Source organism: Scophthalmus maximus, chromosome 14, assembly GCF_022379125.1.
Source record: "Scophthalmus maximus strain ysfricsl-2021 chromosome 14, ASM2237912v1, whole genome shotgun sequence".
Classification (NCBI taxonomy): domain Eukaryota; kingdom Metazoa; phylum Chordata; class Actinopteri; order Pleuronectiformes; family Scophthalmidae; genus Scophthalmus; species Scophthalmus maximus.
Genome location: NC_061528.1, coordinates 9,417,305 through 9,437,662, shown reverse-complemented (window position 1 = coordinate 9,437,662; position 20,358 = coordinate 9,417,305). Strand labels below are relative to the sequence as shown.

General features: G+C 40.6%; 2 protein-coding genes across 2 annotated transcripts in view; one reads left to right on the top strand and one right to left on the bottom strand.

The window, feature by feature from the left end:
* The first annotated feature begins 6,173 nt into the window (after positions 1–6,173).
* dct (dopachrome tautomerase) lies at positions 6,174–10,313 on the top strand. Its single transcript, XM_035604181.2, has 8 exons — positions 6,174–6,665; positions 6,773–7,072; positions 7,326–7,426; positions 8,206–8,372; positions 8,514–8,693; positions 8,818–8,953; positions 9,055–9,256; positions 9,676–10,313. Exons 1-8 carry the CDS (start codon positions 6,377–6,379, stop codon positions 9,849–9,851), a joined length of 1,551 nt encoding a protein of 516 aa, XP_035460074.1. The 5' UTR covers positions 6,174–6,376; the 3' UTR covers positions 9,852–10,313.
* Positions 10,314–10,466: 153 nt separating this feature from the next.
* LOC118282783 (glypican-6) overlaps positions 10,467–20,358 on the bottom strand; it is a 66,530-nt gene continuing 56,638 nt past the window's right edge. The window contains exons 7-9 of the mRNA XM_035604180.2: positions 14,697–14,833; positions 13,530–13,705; positions 10,467–12,880 (exon numbers count right to left, since the gene is read on the bottom strand). Of these exons, the coding sequence (XP_035460073.1) occupies positions 12,675–12,880; positions 13,530–13,705; positions 14,697–14,833 (519 nt within the window). The 3' untranslated portion in view covers positions 10,467–12,674. The remainder of the gene's footprint in view (positions 12,881–13,529; positions 13,706–14,696; positions 14,834–20,358) is intronic.

The window sequence follows — 20,358 nt, the reverse complement described above, 5'->3', positions numbered from 1 at the left end:
TGGGGCGAGGGATCCCCGGGTCAAGGCTTGGCCGTGGCTGTTTGAGGGAGGGCCTGCATGGCAAGGCCTGACTCAAGTAAGGATCCTAAAAGCATCCTTGTCAAACAGGCGGGTGAATGGCAGTGTGGCCCAACACCGACTCTGTGATTGGGGTCATGAAGATTGTCATCGGCAATACTTACAGAGGACCCCCGCCTCCAGCCTCCCACACAGGCCTCTCACGGGGACATGATGAACGTGTGTGCCGTTCCATGTGCTATCAGGTGGATTTGTTGTTCTACAGCGGCGAGGAAGTTGGAGCCGCGACTGGAGAGCCCGCCCCTAACAGCAGAGGAGAAGACGGCCGTGGATTGGCCTGGGAATGAAAAGGAGAGAGGGAGACTATTCAGAGCACGATTCCTCTCCCTCATTGTCTGCCCGCTTAGATTTGAATACGCTCACTCAAAGCAGACGAGAAAAATGCTTCAGCCCCTCGCATTGTTGGCTTTCTCTCTCTTCTTTTCTATTTGCAATTAAATGCATTTCAAATGGAACAACTGTACAGAAAGCATTTCTGATAAGAAGGAATTCCATTGCCTTTAACCTCCTTTGTAATGGCTTTGCGATTTCTGAGCACTCTTATTATGGGAACTGCACAATCAAAACATATCTTTGAATGGAAAATGCCATACAACTTAAGTATTGCTTCATTGAAAAATTAAATTGCATTTAAAAATCATTTTTAGTCCCCTGTGTTCCTCGTTTCTTAAGCCAACCTCAGTGTTTCTGTTTTGTTGCTTTGTGTACACGCAATATTGTGCCTTGACAGGACCCTTGTGTCCTGAGCAGTATCACACACACTGGTCCTGAGCATGGGATGAGATCAGTCAATTAGAATTAATGTCATCTGGTCATTTACAGCTAAACACCCTCCACGTGTATTGTGTTTGCTTTGTGTGCAAAGCATCAACTGCAAAACCAATCTCATCCCCCAGACATGAATTTTTGAAGGATTTGAACGCTGTAAATAACTCCAAACCCTCTCTTACGAGGTTTACCCCTGGAGCACTTTGTAACTTATCAGGGCTGCCTTGTGCCTCCTCTAATGCCTGCATTATGCTCAAATGTAAATCGGTAAGCTGCCAGAGAGGTGGGCGGGAATCACTGAAGAAAGAATCACTGAAGGGTCTAGCCAATATTCTGATTGGGGCATAGCAAAATAAACAGTGTAGTTTTGTTTTTTTAAAAGAAGCCAGTTGAACAAAAAAATACATCACACTATTCTCTTATACTCATCAACAATTGTTCTTTAGTGTTACACACTTCCAGATATTTCAGCTTGGGTGATAAAAAGTGACAATCCTGCCTTCAAAATTATTACAATATTCGGTAAAGTCTGAATAGTTGCGAGTTTTTGTTTTTCGAAATGCCAACACTGATAAAAAAAAGGAAGGAAACTCTAATATATTCTAAGTCAATGATGCCCAGGGGTCTGTTTTGTATTTCTAATTTCCATCTCTAATGGTACAAGAGGCTGATTAGTAATTAGGACAGACTCATTTAAACGCATGTAATGAGCATCATAGGTTTTCACATATACTGTGCACTCCATGCCGAGGAAAGTGGATAGCATCTTCATCGTCAATTTTAACGCATGTTGACCTTTAATGGTGATAATCTACAACATGACTCTTCATGCTGCTTGTCCTTGAACTGGGAGTATAGTGTAATGAGTTTATCATTGGAATCTACCAAATAATTGATCTGAAGCGTTTTAAAGCATAACTAGGCCTATTAATCTTATTTTCCAGTGAATAATCTGATCAGTTTGCTGGAGAAGTGGGCTACACAAGTACAAACTAGTGCAGAGGCATATGTGGCCCCTAGATATTAATTTGGAGATGGATAGGAGTCTTAAAGAGGATTAAAACTCCATACAGGCTACTCATTTCACAAGGCCCCATACCACCCAGTCCACTGTATATACTGTCAGTCACCGCTCGGCATGGTTGAGATTTGAAATGGTGACAGTTAAAGTACAAAGATGTCCAATCCAACACTATTTCATGGCATATTTGGTGGAGCATCCTGAAGGAAATGCAAACAGCAAAGGGCCAGTCATTGCACTGAACCACAGCCACCAGGAACAGCAACACTGCCCCCTGCTACTGTCTACAGCTACTGCACCGCCCCTCACACAGTGGCACTCCATCTCCCGGACTTGTATATACACTGTAATGTTCAATATAAAGGAGAAACACTACTACAACTACTGCTAATGTTTGCATGTCATTCAGGTCTGCTTTTTGGCATTTGTGATATTTCTTCATGCACAAAACGGGGGAAAAAAAGTCATCCTTCAGAATTGCCACAACTAGAAACATCAACATCATATCAGGAAAAACTGTAGGAAATATAAATGAGACACCAGAAAAGGCATTCGTGGCTTTTGTGGGACAAATATTGTTTGGGGATATGAGAAGAGGAAGACGAGATGGCCAGACAAAGAATTATATTTTCTTATAGAGCAATATTGATGAGAGGAGAGGGTTGTGGATTTGGACACATTCTTAAGAGCTAGGCAAGCCAGGACTTCTTAGAATACAATTAAAGATGAAATATTAGAAAATGTACAAACATTGGTTAGAGATATTTAATAAATTAATTAGTTTTATAGCTGTCATGTATGTGAGTGTGTGTGTGTGTGTGTGTGTAAGTGATCATATGATCTGTGCTATATTTCAAAACTCCTGGGAGCTTTTAATTTTCAAAATTGATCATTTTGATTTCATCTTATCTGTTGATTAACGATAATTTGCAGTATTTCGTATTCGTGGGTACCCGTGCAAGAAATGACCGGGCCGCGTTGAGGTTCATGTAACCTGCTGTCCAATCCTCTTTCATCGTTGAAGCATATGTGCATTTGCAGAAGAACAGAAATACTTAAGGTTGGGAGAGAAATGCACAAAAGCCGTGGAGGAGGAGTTGAGTGGCTCCTCACATTACGTGTCATTGATGAAACACAAAATACAAACAAGCGAAAAACATTTAAATGAGTTGGTTTTCACAAGTTTCCGGGACACTGAGCTCCGCTCTCTGTAAATGTACCTGAAGTGGTCTGAATTAAAAATTTGAAAGGCCTTCTATTATTTATCCAACACATAAACCTATAAAACTTATGCAAAGTGGGATAGGTGTTAGGTGTAATATTCACAAGGCTGCCAAGGAGATGGGTGCATTTCTCCATCCACATGGTAATGGGTGGATTTCACCTCCATCTATGTTGAAAGACTATTTACATATACTTCAAAGATGCATTACGGACTATTATGCACATCCTTCTGTTGAACCTGAGAAGCGAACCCCGTCTGAAAAGAACAACAGTGAATAACTACTAAGCGATATGCAAATCCAAATTCCATCTTGCAACTCCCTTGTTTTTGTATTATAATTATATTTCCATGGCATCTCCTCAAGACATAATCATATTTTAGGGCAGTGGAACTATATCGGCATTAATCTCATTCTGACAATTTGATTTTCTGAAACGGATCACAAGAAAGGTTCCAGTTTTTTTAGTTTTTTTTTAAATAGCACACCATTTTATTTTAAATATTTTTGACTCTCACAGACTACTGTACGTCTTGCATGCCATTATACGGACTTTCTCCATGGCTCTCTGGCACCATCCTGTGTTTCAGTGGGAAAAATGGATTGTGTTTATTTATTCAAGTGGAAGAAGTCAGTTTTGGGTCAAAGGTAGTTCAACTGACAGAATCAAAAATATCTGAAAGATACTATTTAATTATAGTCAGAGCATTCAGGGATACATTGATGTTTGTGCTTTTACCATTTCCATTCTATTACAAAGAGACGAGTTGCCAAGTGCTTATATAAATCTTCATAATCCAGGTTTTAGTCCTCTAATTTATTAACAAATCTGTTTTAGAGTATCTTTATAGTAAAAAGAATAACAGCCTCAACTACCTAATCTGTGTTAAGCGTGTTACTATTTAAAACATACTGAGTAAATCTTCAAAGACATGATCTTAAAGGGAAAAAAAATCACTGTGTAGCACACACAAAAACGTACCGCATGTGTAAACAGGTATGTTTTTCACTTCATGGCACTTGATCGTATCTCATGTTGGATTTGATTTAAGTTTACATGCTGCTTCAAAATGGGTTACGCTTTTTTGTTGTTGATGCAGAACATCAAATTTTCCTTCCGAAGACAAGCCATGACTGTGTTGAACAACATTGAAATGAGTGGTTTTGTCATTAATTTGTCTCTCACTTACATGCCCGCAGACTTCTTTAATGAAATAAATGTGCGATTGTTTTTACAGAGACATTCCATTTGACTTCCAGGCATTCTGCTCACTAATCCCGTTGAGTGCATTGAACCTCACACGGCCTGTTGTGTAAAGGACTCACTGGTCACACATGACATGTTTTTCTCACAGGGCCATGTTTATGTCTGCTCCCGGCACACACTCGTGTCTTTTGACTTGTACAGTAATTTTGAATCTATCACTTTACAGTTTTACAGAAATTTACAGTTCGGACCGAATAAACGATATTAACAATCACAAAATTTGTTGAAGGATGGTGTTTTGAGAGTAAATTCACTTTGGACAGAAAATACATCAATTGACTTGATCTTATTTGATTTTGTGTCGGTAATGATGCTGCACTTGCGAATGTTTAGCTTCAATAGGAAAAGTAGCCAGTAACTTTGAAAAACAATGGTGTTCTCTTCAGTGTAAGCGGATGCACAGTCCCCCTTTCATCTTAAAACATTTCATGTAGCTTAACAGTCACCGGTCACATGTCTGGCCTCTGGAATGCATCAGGAGGGTTAAACTGGACCCACGCATCACTTTAATCTGAAGTGTCTTTTGTGGGTTCCTGCCTCTGAGAAAGGGCAGCACCTGACTGTATACAACCACACATTCAACAAAATGCACAGATAACACAACACACAATACACTCTCCCCAACCGTAATTATTGTTTACTAGGATCAATCTCTCTTTCAATGTCCTTCTGCGTCACTGTCTCCCTCTCACTCGCAGAGTACCACAGACCAGAGACGATGTGGTAATTAGAACTGCCGACTGCTGAGATTTGACAGATCCGCGAGCCTCTCTGCTCAGGGAGAAATTACAGATGGCTCAGTGTCCAGGATTTCAAATTAGAATAAGTATTCTGTTTTAGAAATGTGTTTATTTCGTCACAGTAGATAAACTTGCTTTATAGTTTGGAGAAAATAACCACGAGTATTGAGTATTTCCATTTTCTGCTACTTAACTGCTATTTACTCTTGCTATATACTTATCACTCTACTATATGTATTTGATAACTTTAGTAACTAGTTAAATATCAGATTGACAAAGTATAATCGACAAATTAATGATGATGTAATATTACAGGTAAAAAAGGTTAAGATTACTATGTTATAGGAAAATTCCCCACGTTACCCACAGTTTCATCAGTTAAAATCCGTCCCACCATTACCTGCTGCAACATTAAAGTGATGTACACAATAACACAAAAATAATTATTATCTAAGTATAATATATACTAAATATTCTGAGAAAAAGGTTATTATGCATAGTAAGGTACTTTTGACCATTTTGATGCTAGCATTTTTGTACGTTTAAGTAGATGAAAACGTTTGTAAGGAGGATTTTAACATGTGACATATTATTTCTATACTGTTGTATTTCTACTTTTGTCTAAGTAAAAGATGTGGCTCATCATATTTCAAAGAATTCCTAAAACTAATCTTTGGAGATTTCATATATGAGGTTAGTTAATGCTAAATTAGTCAATAAACAAGATTGAGTGTGAAAGTGTGAAAGATAATAAGAGTGTAAGTCGAACGTCAAGTCCTACAATTCCTTCTTTCTTCTCTTCCCACCGGACATGCACAGCGGAGGGTGTCAGCTGAGAAGCGGGTGAAAAGTTAATCAATGGTAAAGGAAGCTTACATAGCTCGTAATTTACAACATGGCCAGCAATTTGGTGTTTCTTTTGTACAAACTAGCCATGCAACAACGTAACAATCCCTTTAGGCAGCACAGGCGCACACCCAGCTCTAATGCAGCTCACAACTCTGTCAGGTGATCATCACAAGACTAATGACTTAATCCCCCCAGCTCTACAAAAGCCAGAGGAAAAATTTTAGGCTCTCTAATGTGCATGCAACCAACTGGAACACAACATGATTTGGGTCTAAGTGTTGTTTCCACTAATGTTGACGGTGATGATACACTCCACATCAGAGTGCAATCATACGCTCTTCTGTGGAGACTAATTTACAGTGGACCTGCTGAAAAATTGATCTGCAAACTGATTGGTCACCGTCGACCGGAGAGAAGAAACAGGTGAAATATGGCGAACATCTTGGGTCTCGGTCTTCTTTGCTTACTCCTCTGGCCGGAGCAGGCGGAGGCTCAGTTTCCTCGAGTGTGCTGCACGGTGGAGGGGATCCTGTCCAAGCAGTGCTGCCCTGCTCTGGGTCCAGATCCTGCCGATGTCTGCGGCTCCCTGTCAGGGAGAGGGAGCTGCTCTGCAGTCCGAGTCGACAGCAAGCCCTGGGGAGGACCGTACAGACTGAGGAATGTCGACGACAGGGAGAGGTGGCCGACCAAATTCTTCAATCAGACCTGCAGATGCACCGGTTAGCGTCTCCAGTTTTATCAAAGTGTCAATCCTTTGAGCAGCTAAAGGAGAGAACAACATGATATTTCCTGTCCATTGACATTTAGTGTGCCCTCTGTGTTGCAGGTAACTTCGCAGGTTATGACTGTGGCCAGTGCAAATTTGGCTGGACCGGACCCAACTGTGACCAGAGGAAAGCTACTGTGGTGCGGAAGGACATCCACTCCCTGACACCCGAGGAGCTCCAGGAGTTCCTGAACGCTCTGGAACTGGCCAAGACCACCATCCACCCGGACTACATTATTGCCACCCAGCACTGGCTGGGACTCCTGGGACCGAATGGAACCGAGCCACAGATTGCCAACATTTCCATCTACGACTTCTTTGTATGGCAACACTACTACTCAGTGCGAGACACTCTTCTTGGTAAGTGAGCATGCTCACATTTCTTGACATGAAACCATTAGAACTAGTTATATCAAATAGGAATATGTTAGTTTATAGATCCCCGTTTAATCCATATTTCTATAGCCTTTAACAAGGAGGATAACAAAGGAATGTACGAGGTATAGTAGGTTGTGTTTTCATTTTTAATGGCTGGATTGTGCCTTATAATTTTTTCATGAAAACCCATAAGTCGTTTGTTTAATCTGAATGAAACACCTAACTTTCCCTGCAGGTCCCGGTCGCCCGTTCAAAGCCATTGACTTCTCACACAAAGGTCCGGCCTTCATTACCTGGCACAGGTATCACATTCTGAGCTTAGAGAGAGAGCTGCAGGTACGAGTAATATTCAGTGAAAAAGAAAAACTGATTTATTTTCTATTCATCTATTGCATTTATTTTTGGCATAATAATGGTTATTAAACAGTTTGGAGTATCCAAGTGGGTTTGGAATATGAAGAAAATCTTTATATATATTCAATATTTAAATAAAATCTTTATTAAAGATTTATATTAAATTCTTCACTTAATGTTTTTTTAATCACATTTTCATTGTGTTATACATTTTTAATATGATAATTACCTTTTCAGTTAATCGTAAATCCTAAATTTGGTTAATGTTATAATACTGTCTTTTGTAAATGAATTTCAAATATCTTGGAGGTATTTTGCTGAGAGCTACATAGAGAAGTTTATAAAACCTTCTCTTCAGCTCTTAAATGTTGTTTTAGTGTATTCATTACTATTGGTTTATAAATCCAAACCATTTGAATGATTTCATTCCTTAAAGCACAAATCAATCACAGACTCCCCACATTTAATTTAATGTGAATCACTGCCTCAATAATCAGATTAAGAAATGTGATTTGTAGCCTTTTAGTTTCCTTGCAGATTCTTTTTTTGATCTAAAAAGCTTTAAAAAAGAGAGGGAGAGACAGATGATAGATGAGAAAGAGAGAGATCATACAAAGACACCGTGTTCAAAGAGAACATCGCAGGTTTTGTAGTAATATGTACTGCTGCTGTACATTACCTCAAGATGTTTCTGATGAAAATAAGCATTTCTGTTATTTATGCAATCTAATATCAATATAAAATGTGTCTGTTCCCTGCAGAGACTGACTGGCAATGAGAACTTCGCGATCCCCTACTGGAACTTTGCCACAGGGCAGAGTGAGTGTGATGTGTGTACCGACTCTATGCTGGGGGCCCGACACCCTGACAACCCCTCGCTCATCAGTAACCAGTCCAGGTTCTCCAGATGGGGGGTGGTGTGCAACAGGTCAGCACAAAATGTCAAAGGCAGGGACAAAAGAGAGAAAGAACCCCACATTTACCAGTCAGATTGTGAAGAAATATACAGGATGGAAATGAATGTGTTTTCAGTGGAGCATTTTAACATTTGAAATATTTTCCCTTTCAGTTTGGACGACTACAATCGCCTGGTGACTCTTTGTAACGGCACCAGCGAGGGTTTCATTCAGAGAGGGATTATGGAGCAAAGTAACATGTCTCTGCCTACGATGAACGATGTCAGAAGCTGCCTTGGGATCAGGGACTTCGACAGCCCTCCCTATTTCACCAACTCGTCCTTTAGTTTCAGGTATAATTATACTCTTTGGCATCAATAAAAAAGTTTTCATTCATGCCCGCTCCCTCGCCTGATGTCTGATGTTGTCAGCAGGAAGATTTGTCAACTAAACATAACCGTGTCTTGTCACTCACAGAAATGCTCTCGAAGGGTACGACAAACCAACTGGCGAACTGGACGAGTCCGTCGACAACCTTCACAACCTCGTCCACTCCTTCCTCAACGGAACCAGCTCTTTGTCCCACTCTGCAGCCAACGACCCCATCTTTCTGGTCAGAGGCTGCGCTCACGGTTTCACGGTGAAATGGCCCAGCAGAGTTGTCGTTTTTAAAAAAAACAATCCTGTGGTCTTCCTGTTTGTTTGACCTCGCAGGTGCTCCACGCTTTTACTGATGCCATTTTTGACGAGTGGATGCGGAGGATCGACCCATCCAACGCCACCTTCCCAGATGAGATGGCCCCCATCGGGCACAACAGGGACTACAACATGGTTCCTTTCTTCCCTCCGATCACCAACGAGGAGTTCTATGTCGCATCTGAACAGCTGGGATATTCCTACGCCATTGCCCTAGATGGTGAGCACGTGTTGAAAGGATGGGTGTGAAGGAATGGCACGGCATTCAGCGAATTTGGGACATTTGGATTTTCTTGTCGAGAGTTGGACAAGATTGAGTCCTTCTATCTGACCTCAGACAAAACTACAGCTTGTAACAGTCCAACAGAAGTCCAACTAATCTCAATATATATATAAAAGAAATAGTCAATATAGAGCAGAAACTCAAGTCTTGTGAATGCATATCAATGCACAAAATACCATAATCATTTTGCTTTTGCACATTTGTTGTCAAGCACAAGAGCGCGCACATGCAACAATCCTCTGCTCTCGGGCAGTTCAGTGTCTTCAAATACTTAAAACAGAAAGTGTGAACATATTGAATGACATTTTCATGACAAACAAGGTTGTTTTACGTCCACCTGTACTTCATCTTCACAGATGCAGACGGAGGGGCGACTGTGTTTGTGCTGGGCTCCACTCTTGGGGGAGTCTTCGTCGGTCTCCTGGCGCTCCTCCTTATCTTCGTGCTCTACCTGCGTCAACAAAGAAACCGCGGCTTTGAACCTCTGATAAGAGCAGACTTCACAAATAGAAAGTACACAGAGGAAGCCTAGATTTCACCTGTTGTTCTGAAATGCACTTCAGTACTCATACATACGTAGGAAAGATGGAGCAGCCCATCTTCAATGTCCTGTAAGCCCAATTCGGACGCAAAAGATTAATGTTAATCTTTTAAATGAATGCCACTTGTACATTTTAGATATTTAGACACACATGAATAATAATGTGAATTGTGCTATCCACTGAAACATATTGATACAATAACATTTCAAATGAAACTAATTGAAAATAAACATATATTGTCTTTGAGAACTATCTTTTTTGCCAGCTCAGCAAAATGTGAAACTTTATTTCTATACGTGCCTTCAACACATTTTTCTTTTCTTTTCAACAGTCGCCACAAGTACAAATCTATTGGAATGTTTTTAATAAATATTTATTCTCAACAGTAACAAAACACAAATGCGTTCATCGTAATTGCACTGGAAAACAATAAGGCATATTTGTTCATCTAGTTCCTCTTTATATTCACACTCCAAACAAACCTTTTTTTCATTCAGAGGTGAATTCATACTGCAATGTATCGATAGTAAAATAAAAATAATAATTCTGATTTATATTGTTTCCTTCCAATTCTATTTTTCAGATAACTTGTCTGACCAGACAACCATTTTCAATGTTTTTATTGCAAAAATATTACCATTAAAAGTTCAATGATACAAAACATAAAAAGGGCATCCTGTAAAGTCAAAATCCATACTAAAGAATCCTCTCAAATGACACATTTGACATATTTTCTCTATATTTTTGCTCCTGCAATGTGGATGCAAGTGCGGGACGTAAATGCAATGAAAAGAAAAGCTAAAAACAAATATTCATTGATATACTTTTGCAAAGGGTATGTAGGCAGGATATGTAAGCTTAGCTGGCCTGGTGGTTATGGAGCTGACGGGCTCTCAGAGAACAGTGGACGTACATACGGGCTGGTTTTGTCCGCCCCCCCCCCTCAGCAGTGCCAGGCCTCTCACATTCTCTGTAAGTACGCTCTACTGAGGAGCTTCACTGGAGCGTTCAGCCCTGTCCAGTCTCCACATATTCTCATTTCACAGGTGACTGTGGTCGGCTTCAAGCCTGTCTGTGCTGCAGACATAACCACTCAAGCTTTGCAGATAAATTTAGGGACCCTTTCTTTGCATTTCTAGTGGCCACTGTGTGCTGTTTGCTACTTCCTCACTTAATAACACCCCCAACTTTTGCATAACTGTGGTAATGATAATTTTTCTGGAAATTGTTTCATTTTACAACTTGACTTTTTATAACTCTGTGAGCGTATTTTAGTTGTGTTGCTACAATGCATAATTTAACGACTATCTTATCCAAGGTGGTGCAGCAATTATACACCCTTCGGCTATTGCATCACGTACACAAAAGTGGCTAACACACTTGTTTTGTTGCTGTGTACGTAATTTCAGAATTTATCTAACATTTTAAACATTAAAACCATTAGGGCCCCAATAAGTGTAAATTAATATAGATATTACAGCTGTACATACACCTTGTTCGGTGATGGTGATTCTGTATTGTATTTATGTGGTTTTCATAGACATTATTTTCCATAACTAGTATTTTCAAACACGTTTTTAAGATCTTGATATGTGTATTTCATTACTGTGAGGAGGTGCAGGTCACTGATACTTTACCGTGGCTAGGTTGAAGCACACTGTGTAAACAGTCACTTAGAGGAAACCCCTACTGATATAAAACAGAAATACATTATTAACCAATCATAATGCGGTTCATAAGTGGGGGTTTTAAATTGTTACGCACACACTGTTATGAATTAATTGATTTCACACAAGGACATGTACCCAACAACACTACAGAACCAGCATCACTATTATACTGGCGGCACCTTCTCTGAAACAGCTCCACAATAATTCTGTCTACTCCCGAAGCCAAGCCTGAGAAACCATCATAGTATGAAAGATTTTGCAGATAATAAATTTGTTGCAAGGCAAATGAGTACATAAACAATGTCAGTTGTATCCCTTTTAAAATAATGTGGGTTGTAGCACAAGGCAGCTGTTGAACTGTTTCATGGAGAGCTGAGAGCAGAGCAGACACATGACAGAGCCCATGACTAATTGCACGTACAATCTTGCCAAATGCCGTGGTTATTGTAAAACATAGGATGAAGCAGACATGATGCTCATGGAAACATGACAGTGTTGGTGAATATTCAATCACTCCTCCTAAAAAGCAATAATTGGCACATGAGTTGATGACAGTGGAACAAAGATTCAATCAAATTTTTTGGTGGAAACCACATGTTCCTGAATTTGTACGTCATTTTGATCATTATACTTTCTTTAATTTTTAAAATATAATACTAAACATCTATGAAAGTTACTGTGCCTCTTTTAGGTGCATCAATTAACCACATTCTCAACATTTTTCAACACACAAACAATTTTCGCATTCAAAAAAATCGAAACAATCAAAAGTGCGTGTTATTTTTTTTTCCACATTACCTACATACTGTATACCTGCCATATGTGCAAGAAAATACTTTTTTTTTTTTTCAAATCAATCTCTGAAGCAGAGTTTGTTGAATGGGGCACCATCAGTTTTAGATGGGGGAAGTGATGCCATAAAATATCAAGTCTAAGGATGGCACTGCATGATCTTTGGGAAAGTGGGAAATCATGATGCATGACCGCTCTCATTTCAGAGCAGACTCCTTTAGCCTCGAGGCTGGCAGCCCGAATACTGTCTGCTTGACTGTAGCTCCAATCTGCCTGATTACAAAAAACTGCAAGAAAGGGGAAAACAACAAAAAAGATCTTGCTGTCCATGTTTGGCCCATTCCTCCAGCATTATCTCCATTGTCGGTGGAGTGCCAGGGCTGACAAGGCCAGCATGGTTGGCAGGGCTACAGAGGGGGCATGGAGCGGGCCAGAGTCACCCACGGGCCCGCTCCGGTCGGCTTTCACCACTGGGGCTTCGGTGGCAGCACTGTCCATGTCTGTGGGGCAGACTTCTGTGCAACCGCTGCCACTGCCTGAGCCACTGCCCTCATCACCTGCGACACCATGACAAAACATAAGCCAGATGCACATCACTGAAATAGTCACATTAGTCGACAATTCAGCCCCTATTGTACAAACCTAAAACCGTTAGTTTAAAGCTAAAGCATTTTTTTTAATTAATATTAATAGGGGATTAAATGATCATGTGCATGTGTGGGTTTTCATTTTTCTAAAGAGGAGGTAGTGACCCAAAAGTGAGCTTAAAGAGACTACATTAAGTAGACACCAAATTAATGCTAATACTGCTGTAACTATAATATATAAAAATAATAGGTGATATCAATTCAGTGTTTGGGTCAATTTGGGGTCAGCTGCACAAAAGGGCTACGGAAACTGGTTCATGGTTTAACAAAAAAAAAAAATAGATGAAAAAAATTATACAAGTCTGTGTGTATGGTCAAGTCATTTGAACTATATCTTTTTATGAGATCGTGGGTAGTCTTTGAGTATATTTAAATCTTGGAGAATACTGCACATTTAATGTGCTACCTCCAAATAACTGTCTTTATCAGTTTTGTCAAGATGAGTGACAAGCTGGAGTATGAACGTGACCAAGAAGAGATGGGGAGACTAAAAATAAAATTCCTGCCTTAAGAAAAAAATTAAAAAACTTGCATGTTGTCACGTGTGACAAAAGCTTACTTGAGTCTTGGAAGTAGATATCGTTGCCGTTGTAGGCATTTTTCAGTTTGTTGGTCATCACCCTCAGAGCCATGATCTGCTGGCGGATGAAGGTGTCGGGGCGCGTGATGTCCACGACCACCTCGGGGTTATTCACCTGGTTGGTCAGTCCATCCTTTTGGACTTCAGGGAAGTACCTTGTAGTTTTAAAAAAAAATAAAAAAATACAACAAATTAAGTAAATAAGTTGAATTGCTCGTGAGTAAATATTGATGATGCTACACAACTGTCTCATAGGAGTTCTCTGAACTGAATGAATTCTTGTGTCTAAGAAGTATGACCACAGAGAGGTTAAGGGCGGAGCGCAGAGGACAGACATGTGTCTGTTGTTATGAGATGTGGGTCTCACTTAACATTTCCTCTTCCAGGAAAGGCAGTTTTGGGGAAATAAACATTTGATCTTCTCATGTTCTGACATACATGGGAGCTTTTTCTCCAGGGAAAACCTGTCAGCTGCCTGCATTCTTGTTTGATGTGTAAGCAGCAGGCCATCACGTGAGGGCATTCCACAAACCGTCCAACACAACAACTATTGTTTCCCCTAAGCCCAGGTCACTGTGGAGGTTACATTTGATTTTTGTTGCAGTTTCTTTTTGAGCACAGAAAATGCAGGAGTTGACCAATATAATAGCAAAATAAAGTCTTAAAGTATTAGTTGTAATCTTTATTTCAATCATTTAAATGCTGAACATCTTGGGATCACACAGTTGACAGAGATTAATGGGCTGTAGGCATTTGAAGCTCTTGTGCAAATATTTGCCTTGACAATTAAGTCAGATTACAAGAGAATACACCATGCTGGTAGCACATTATAAAAGAATAATTAAAACAGTTCAATAGTGACACAAACAAAAAATTAAAAAATAGCATGAAGTAAATTATACTTGGAGGGATATTACCAATTCTTGACTACTTGAGAGACCACATCACGTTTCTTTAGTTGCCGAGAGTCAAAGTATGCCAAGCTCCTGCACGGCTAAGTTTAACACAGTGAAAGTAAATAATCTGGTTCTTAATTCTAGGATTAGACTGATTAACAGCTGAACAGACTTTGGAATGCTTAACAATCTTTGGTGCTAGCCTGCATCAGCCCAGGGCCCCGGGGCCCCGGGGCCCTGGCGCCCTTACCTGCCCTTGGCGTGTCCGTTCCAGCACTCCTCATCACTGGCATTTCCAGCGGTCACTCTGTCCTCCACGCACATCGCCTCAGGCAGGTTGGACCAAAATTTCTTGGACAGTTTCAGTTTCTCTTTTATGTCAACCACCTAGGCAAGGACAGGGGTCATTACATGGGAGGAGGGACAAAAACAAAAAAACAAATCAAGTCTGTGTAGCAGCTGCAGCCTTACAGCTGATACAGAACATACTGTAACACAAGAAATGTGGGCACTGAGAGAAAATACTCCCTTAAGGTTATATTTAAGATGATAATTATCGTATTGTCTAAAAGTGTGTTTGATTAGACATTACAAAATCACAAAAGGTAGGATCATTGCCTTTCAATTTTAAATATTAAAATCAAAGCTCCCACACAAATCCATTCCTTTATTTATTCTTCAGCCCTTGAAGCCTATAAAACATTATTTTCTAATTACCATATATCCTTGTAAAGGCATCTGAAAGAAAAGGCAGGTAAAGGAAGAAATCCCTGATGTTTCCGATATAAAGTACATGAAAAATGGTTAGGTTGAATTTAGCGTGTCCTAACTAGTGATGTAGTTCATTTGTGAATTAATCTTTTCATATTCACCCAGGGTTTGTAAATCATAGGATTAAACCCCGAAACATCTTAACCCCTGATTTATATATATAAAAAATGGATTTCATTTTCCATCCTTTTTGAATATGAAGGTTTGCATCATGGAAAGTAAGACCACGCAGGCTCACAGCAATAATTTCAGCTTGAATGTCAGACTCAAATGATCCTTTGCATCCCGGCCATGTGACACAGTCAGATATCGCTTCCTGACTTGAGTCCGTTGACCTGCAATCTTTCATCAAACACACAGAATTTGACATATTTCACTGAAGCTGAGGGGAAAGCCTGATAGCAGCAGGTTGACCCATTATCTTTTTCCGTCTGACTTGCTGTTGGCTTACGTGAAATTGTAGTGAACCTGAGCAGAACATGAAAGGTGCTGTACTGAGTGTGTGACGCTGCTGTAGGCCCCCGAGAGTGCTTTTGATGTGTTAATCCTGTCACACTGATGCCGAAGCACTTCAGCAGCTCTGATACTGCCCCGAGGGTCAAGGCTGCACTCAATGCAAGAGACTGACTGGCAATGTTTGACTAAACCTCAGACATTAAGTTTAGTTTAACAAGTGAGAGATTCACAGTTTTTCTCAGGGTCTGCCAGCAAAACCGGGCCGGTGGAAACGGCTGAACTACACTGGGAATGACAAACTCACATTGTCATAAGGTAAATGTTTGCAATGTGCAATATTGACACTTCAAGCCACAACGTGCTTATAGTATTGGCAGTAGCATTAGACTTACTATTGAGAAAAGAACAAAAAAAAATAACTCGATGAACCTCAAATGTCTGATGTCTGATGCTTCAAAGGAGTAAAAAAGAGGAAAAGGTCAAGCCTTTTCCCAAAATAATAAATATGCATCTGGGAAAAGTCTGCCCCTCACTTCACTGCGCAATGCCCATAAATAAATAATATGACCGCAACAAGCAGTCCCGGCATGCATCAGCTGCAATGCACACTAGATGGCACTATGTCTTTGAGAAAGAGGGCAGACGACAGCAGCTGGAACTAAAATGCAGAAAGGAAATGAGTACACTTCAAATATAAACCAATTATGTTTGCCATTAATGCTTCTTTCACATCAAACCAAATGTGCACATGAGTTTCCATGTGGTTTCACAGAGAACAAGTACTTGCCATGGAAACAAACTCCCAAATTTGTTGAAGTATATGAAGGAAAAGCTTGTTACAGTACGACTATGAGTGTGAATGTGTGCAGAGCAAATATCATAATTATAATAGAAATCCATTTCCTATTACTGACAATGTTGATATGCTAGTTAGAAATCATGATGGACCCCGCCCACGCACACACAGCCTCATATCAGGATATTACACAATATTCAGATTATGTCCTGACAGTAAATAATAATAATAATAACTGCTATTAGTTCTTGGTACAAGGCGGTTGACAGATGCAATAACTGGATGCCATGATCATTTATAGTAGAATGTTTCCTTCAGAGCACTTCAATAACTTGTGAGCTCAAACAATTTATAAAATATTACCAGCCAACGTTTGGGAAACAGAAATTTCCTTTTGTGTGCATTTATTGCACAGATGTTTTTACTGAATGCACTCTTCCCCGGACATGGACTAAGGTTTTAAATATTACAAATGAATATTACAACCCCATTTCTCCAGGTTGGGGGGTCATCGTTCCGACTTTGGTGTGTTCATGTGTTTTGAATTTGGAATGTGGAAAAAAACACAACTCACTCATACATGCTTTCTATATAGCATCTATATGTAGCATACAAACACTACAGAGATTACAAACCATTTATTAAACGATCATAGAGTTACAGTTAAATAGGGAGGCTAAAAGCATTACGGAAAAAAAGAGAGCTTTGGTTTTCTCGCTGGATATAATTAGATCATTCTACCCTCAACCCACCTTATCACACAGATTTTTCTTTCTTTCTTTTTATTTAATTCCATTGTAACAGCAATGTAATTAATCACATCAATATTGTACTGTACTGTAATTGCATTATGTATTTTCTGTGACATCAGTGTTGTGTATGGAGCGGTGTGATGAAGGCTCATCCTACAGGGCTGTGCTTGGCCTTGTATCTTTGCACTTATGTCTTATGTATCACATCATCTATATTCTATGTTTCTTAAAGGCAAGATGTATATAATGTGCCTTACACTACAAAATGTGTGTCTACATAGGCTCAAGAAAGAACTAGAATATTCTGCTTCGCGTCAGGGGCTGTGAAGATTCTCGGTCTCACAGTTAGGCAGATATTTCAAAAGTGAAAGGTTTTGTCTATTTATATTCGTTATAAAAGAGAAAAATACAGTTGGCCCAGACTTCGTACGGCTAGATATTCACATTAAGGAGCTAACGTTAGAATAAAGTTTCAGATTTTGAGGGGCCAAAGGTTTCACTGGTTCAGCTGAAGTACATATCTACAGCATCTGTCTCAAACCCTCCACAATATACTGAACTCACTTGTAAAAAGACTAAAGACAACTATACAGTTTAATCAAATTAGTTAAAATAAACTAGTTTAATTAAAGGTTTTCGTGATGATCACAGGATTAATTCATTGTGTGTTTTTCCTTGGGATCTGATGACGATAACGATTAAGGAGTAGCGACTATCGCCACGCATGCTTTAAAGATGCTTTAAAGATGCTTTAACGTGGCATCGACAGGCAGATAGAGTATTCTTGATCATGCATCATCAATTGAAGACCTTGACGAAGGAAAGCTGCAGTAAGGTGCTCTCTCCTTTCCTCTTGAGTTTTTTTTCCTTTCTGCCCTCCTTCTCCCTGCTTCTTCTCAACAACCATATATTACTTCATTGTGTTTCTCTCTTTCTTTCTCTCTCTCTGACTCCTCACTATTACTCTCGTCTCATCTCTCTTTGGCCTTTCTCTCCCCGTTACCTCAGTCTTAAGTGAAAGTGAAGGTTTCATGGCTTGCTGACCCATGATCTTATGGCCCAGACTCCCATTTCAATGAGCTTTGTGAATAAAGCCTCTCTCTTCCCACAGAGATATACATCGTATGCTTACCCTTTCACAGTGTCTTCACTTAACATTTCTTGAGAACCAAAACTAAATGAATTGTAGGACATGATTGTGTAGTTATGCCTCAGGAAAAGGAAAAAGGGGACATTTACCAAACAGCACTAAACCACAATACAGGAGATTAATTCAGCAGTAAACAGTGCGTTATAGTAGCCTGTAACGTCTTCCAGCTCACATGGCTTAGCTTGTCATGATCCAAACATAATCTTATCTTTGTTCTCATTTTAGTGGCTTGTTTGAATGAACAAACATGAAGAGATGTTTACAAGGAATTATTATTTCCAAGAACATGGACTGGTGTTCGCAGGATTAAAAATCTGTGCGCTTGCTGACGCTCAATATAATATTTACCCTCTGTCATGTTCCTGTGTGTTTACACGGGAGGTCGTGTCCGCATGTTAACGGGGTGGCAGTCGCGCGTCCGCCTTTCAGCTCGGCACAGAAATGTGAGCGGCCTGCACTTTGACCAGTGGTTTTCTGATGCCCTCGCCCATTCTCAGATCAAAAGCCGACGTGTCGCTGGCTTTGAAGCTGCAGTCACACTACTGGCAACAGCACGATGTCAGTGGCCTGAGCTCTTATCTGGCTGTGGGTTGATGCCCCGTGTGCTCTCTGCCTTTCAATGAGAAAAGAAGGTTCAAAAAATAAAAAATAAAGCTAAAAAAAGTAATACTGTACAGCATGTGGCCGGACTGCCTCTCTAACTTTTTACTCTCAAAAATACAGAAATGATGCTCACGGCGCTGCCAGAGCTGAAATACAGTGACTGTACAGCGGCTGTTCTGTAAGCTGCAAAATCTGATAACAATCATCATATGTCAAGCACCTATCTGGGGGTGTGATTGCTGCTCGACACAGAGATCATGCCTCTGGTGCAAGTCTGAGCTAAATTAGTGCATGTTCAAGCTAATGATAGACTCGGCAGCAGGTCTCACCACAAGGCCACAAGGAGCGGACAACTCCTCGATCCACTTATTTTCCCTGGCAACTGCTCCTTCTGTCTGCGTTAAAATAGTTTTTCATTTGATACGAAAGGCAGTATTCTCCCTGCATCTCAATTACAGAGGTCAGGGAGTCAGCCCTGCTCATACCGAGACCTCGGCCGTGCCGCGAGTCTCTCCCTGACCAGAGACCACTTTGGGGACTGACCGAATAGTTTCTCACAAGCAGGAAGGCCGCAGTAGGAATAACTCTGCCTCTTCATCACATTCTTCCTCCGAGTTATATTGTTGACCGAGCCAATCCTCAAAACTAATACACACCCCTGTCCAAGTCTGAGAGCGGCAACGCAGCCAAAGATTCAACTGCCACAGTGTCGAGTATCAGGGGGCAGAGGCCCTGAGGGTGTATATCCCCGGACATGGCTATTTAATCTGGTGTCTAACACGTCATAAAGAACCCCTCGTTGGTTCAGGTCTGTCCATGAACAGCAGATTTCCTCTAACCAAGACCTGCCATCTGGCTCCTAAGCACTTTCAGCATATTAAAAAATGGGTAGCGCAGAATATACTGGCTAGTCGGGAGCACACCAAGTAAATTTCCTCTGTGATAATATTTTGAGTAGCGGTTGTCTCCACTCTGTCATGTCCCCTTTGCCCTTGTCTGAGAAGGTGACTGGCGGTGTTGCTCAGAGCAGGTAACTACCTGGGTGCATATAGATGCGGGCCGTTTTTCATCCAGTCAATATCCATCAACTGTGTTTCCCGTCTGTGACTTCACAACAGACGAGACTAGAGAGACAGTCAGCTGTGTGTGTCGGAGTTCTCACACGGAGGGGAATGGTGCACCACGGCAAATCATGGTCAGACAACAGCGCACCAAACCACTTGCAAGCGGCACGTGGTTTGGTGTGACAGTGCAATGCTGGTTTCTGTCCTCCACTGCTGGGCCACATGCCACGTGTTCATTATAAACCCGTTCTTGGCGTTACTCCGTGGGCCGTTGCACTTTTGTACACTCTCAGCCGAAGACACCCTCCTTGTTTCCCTTG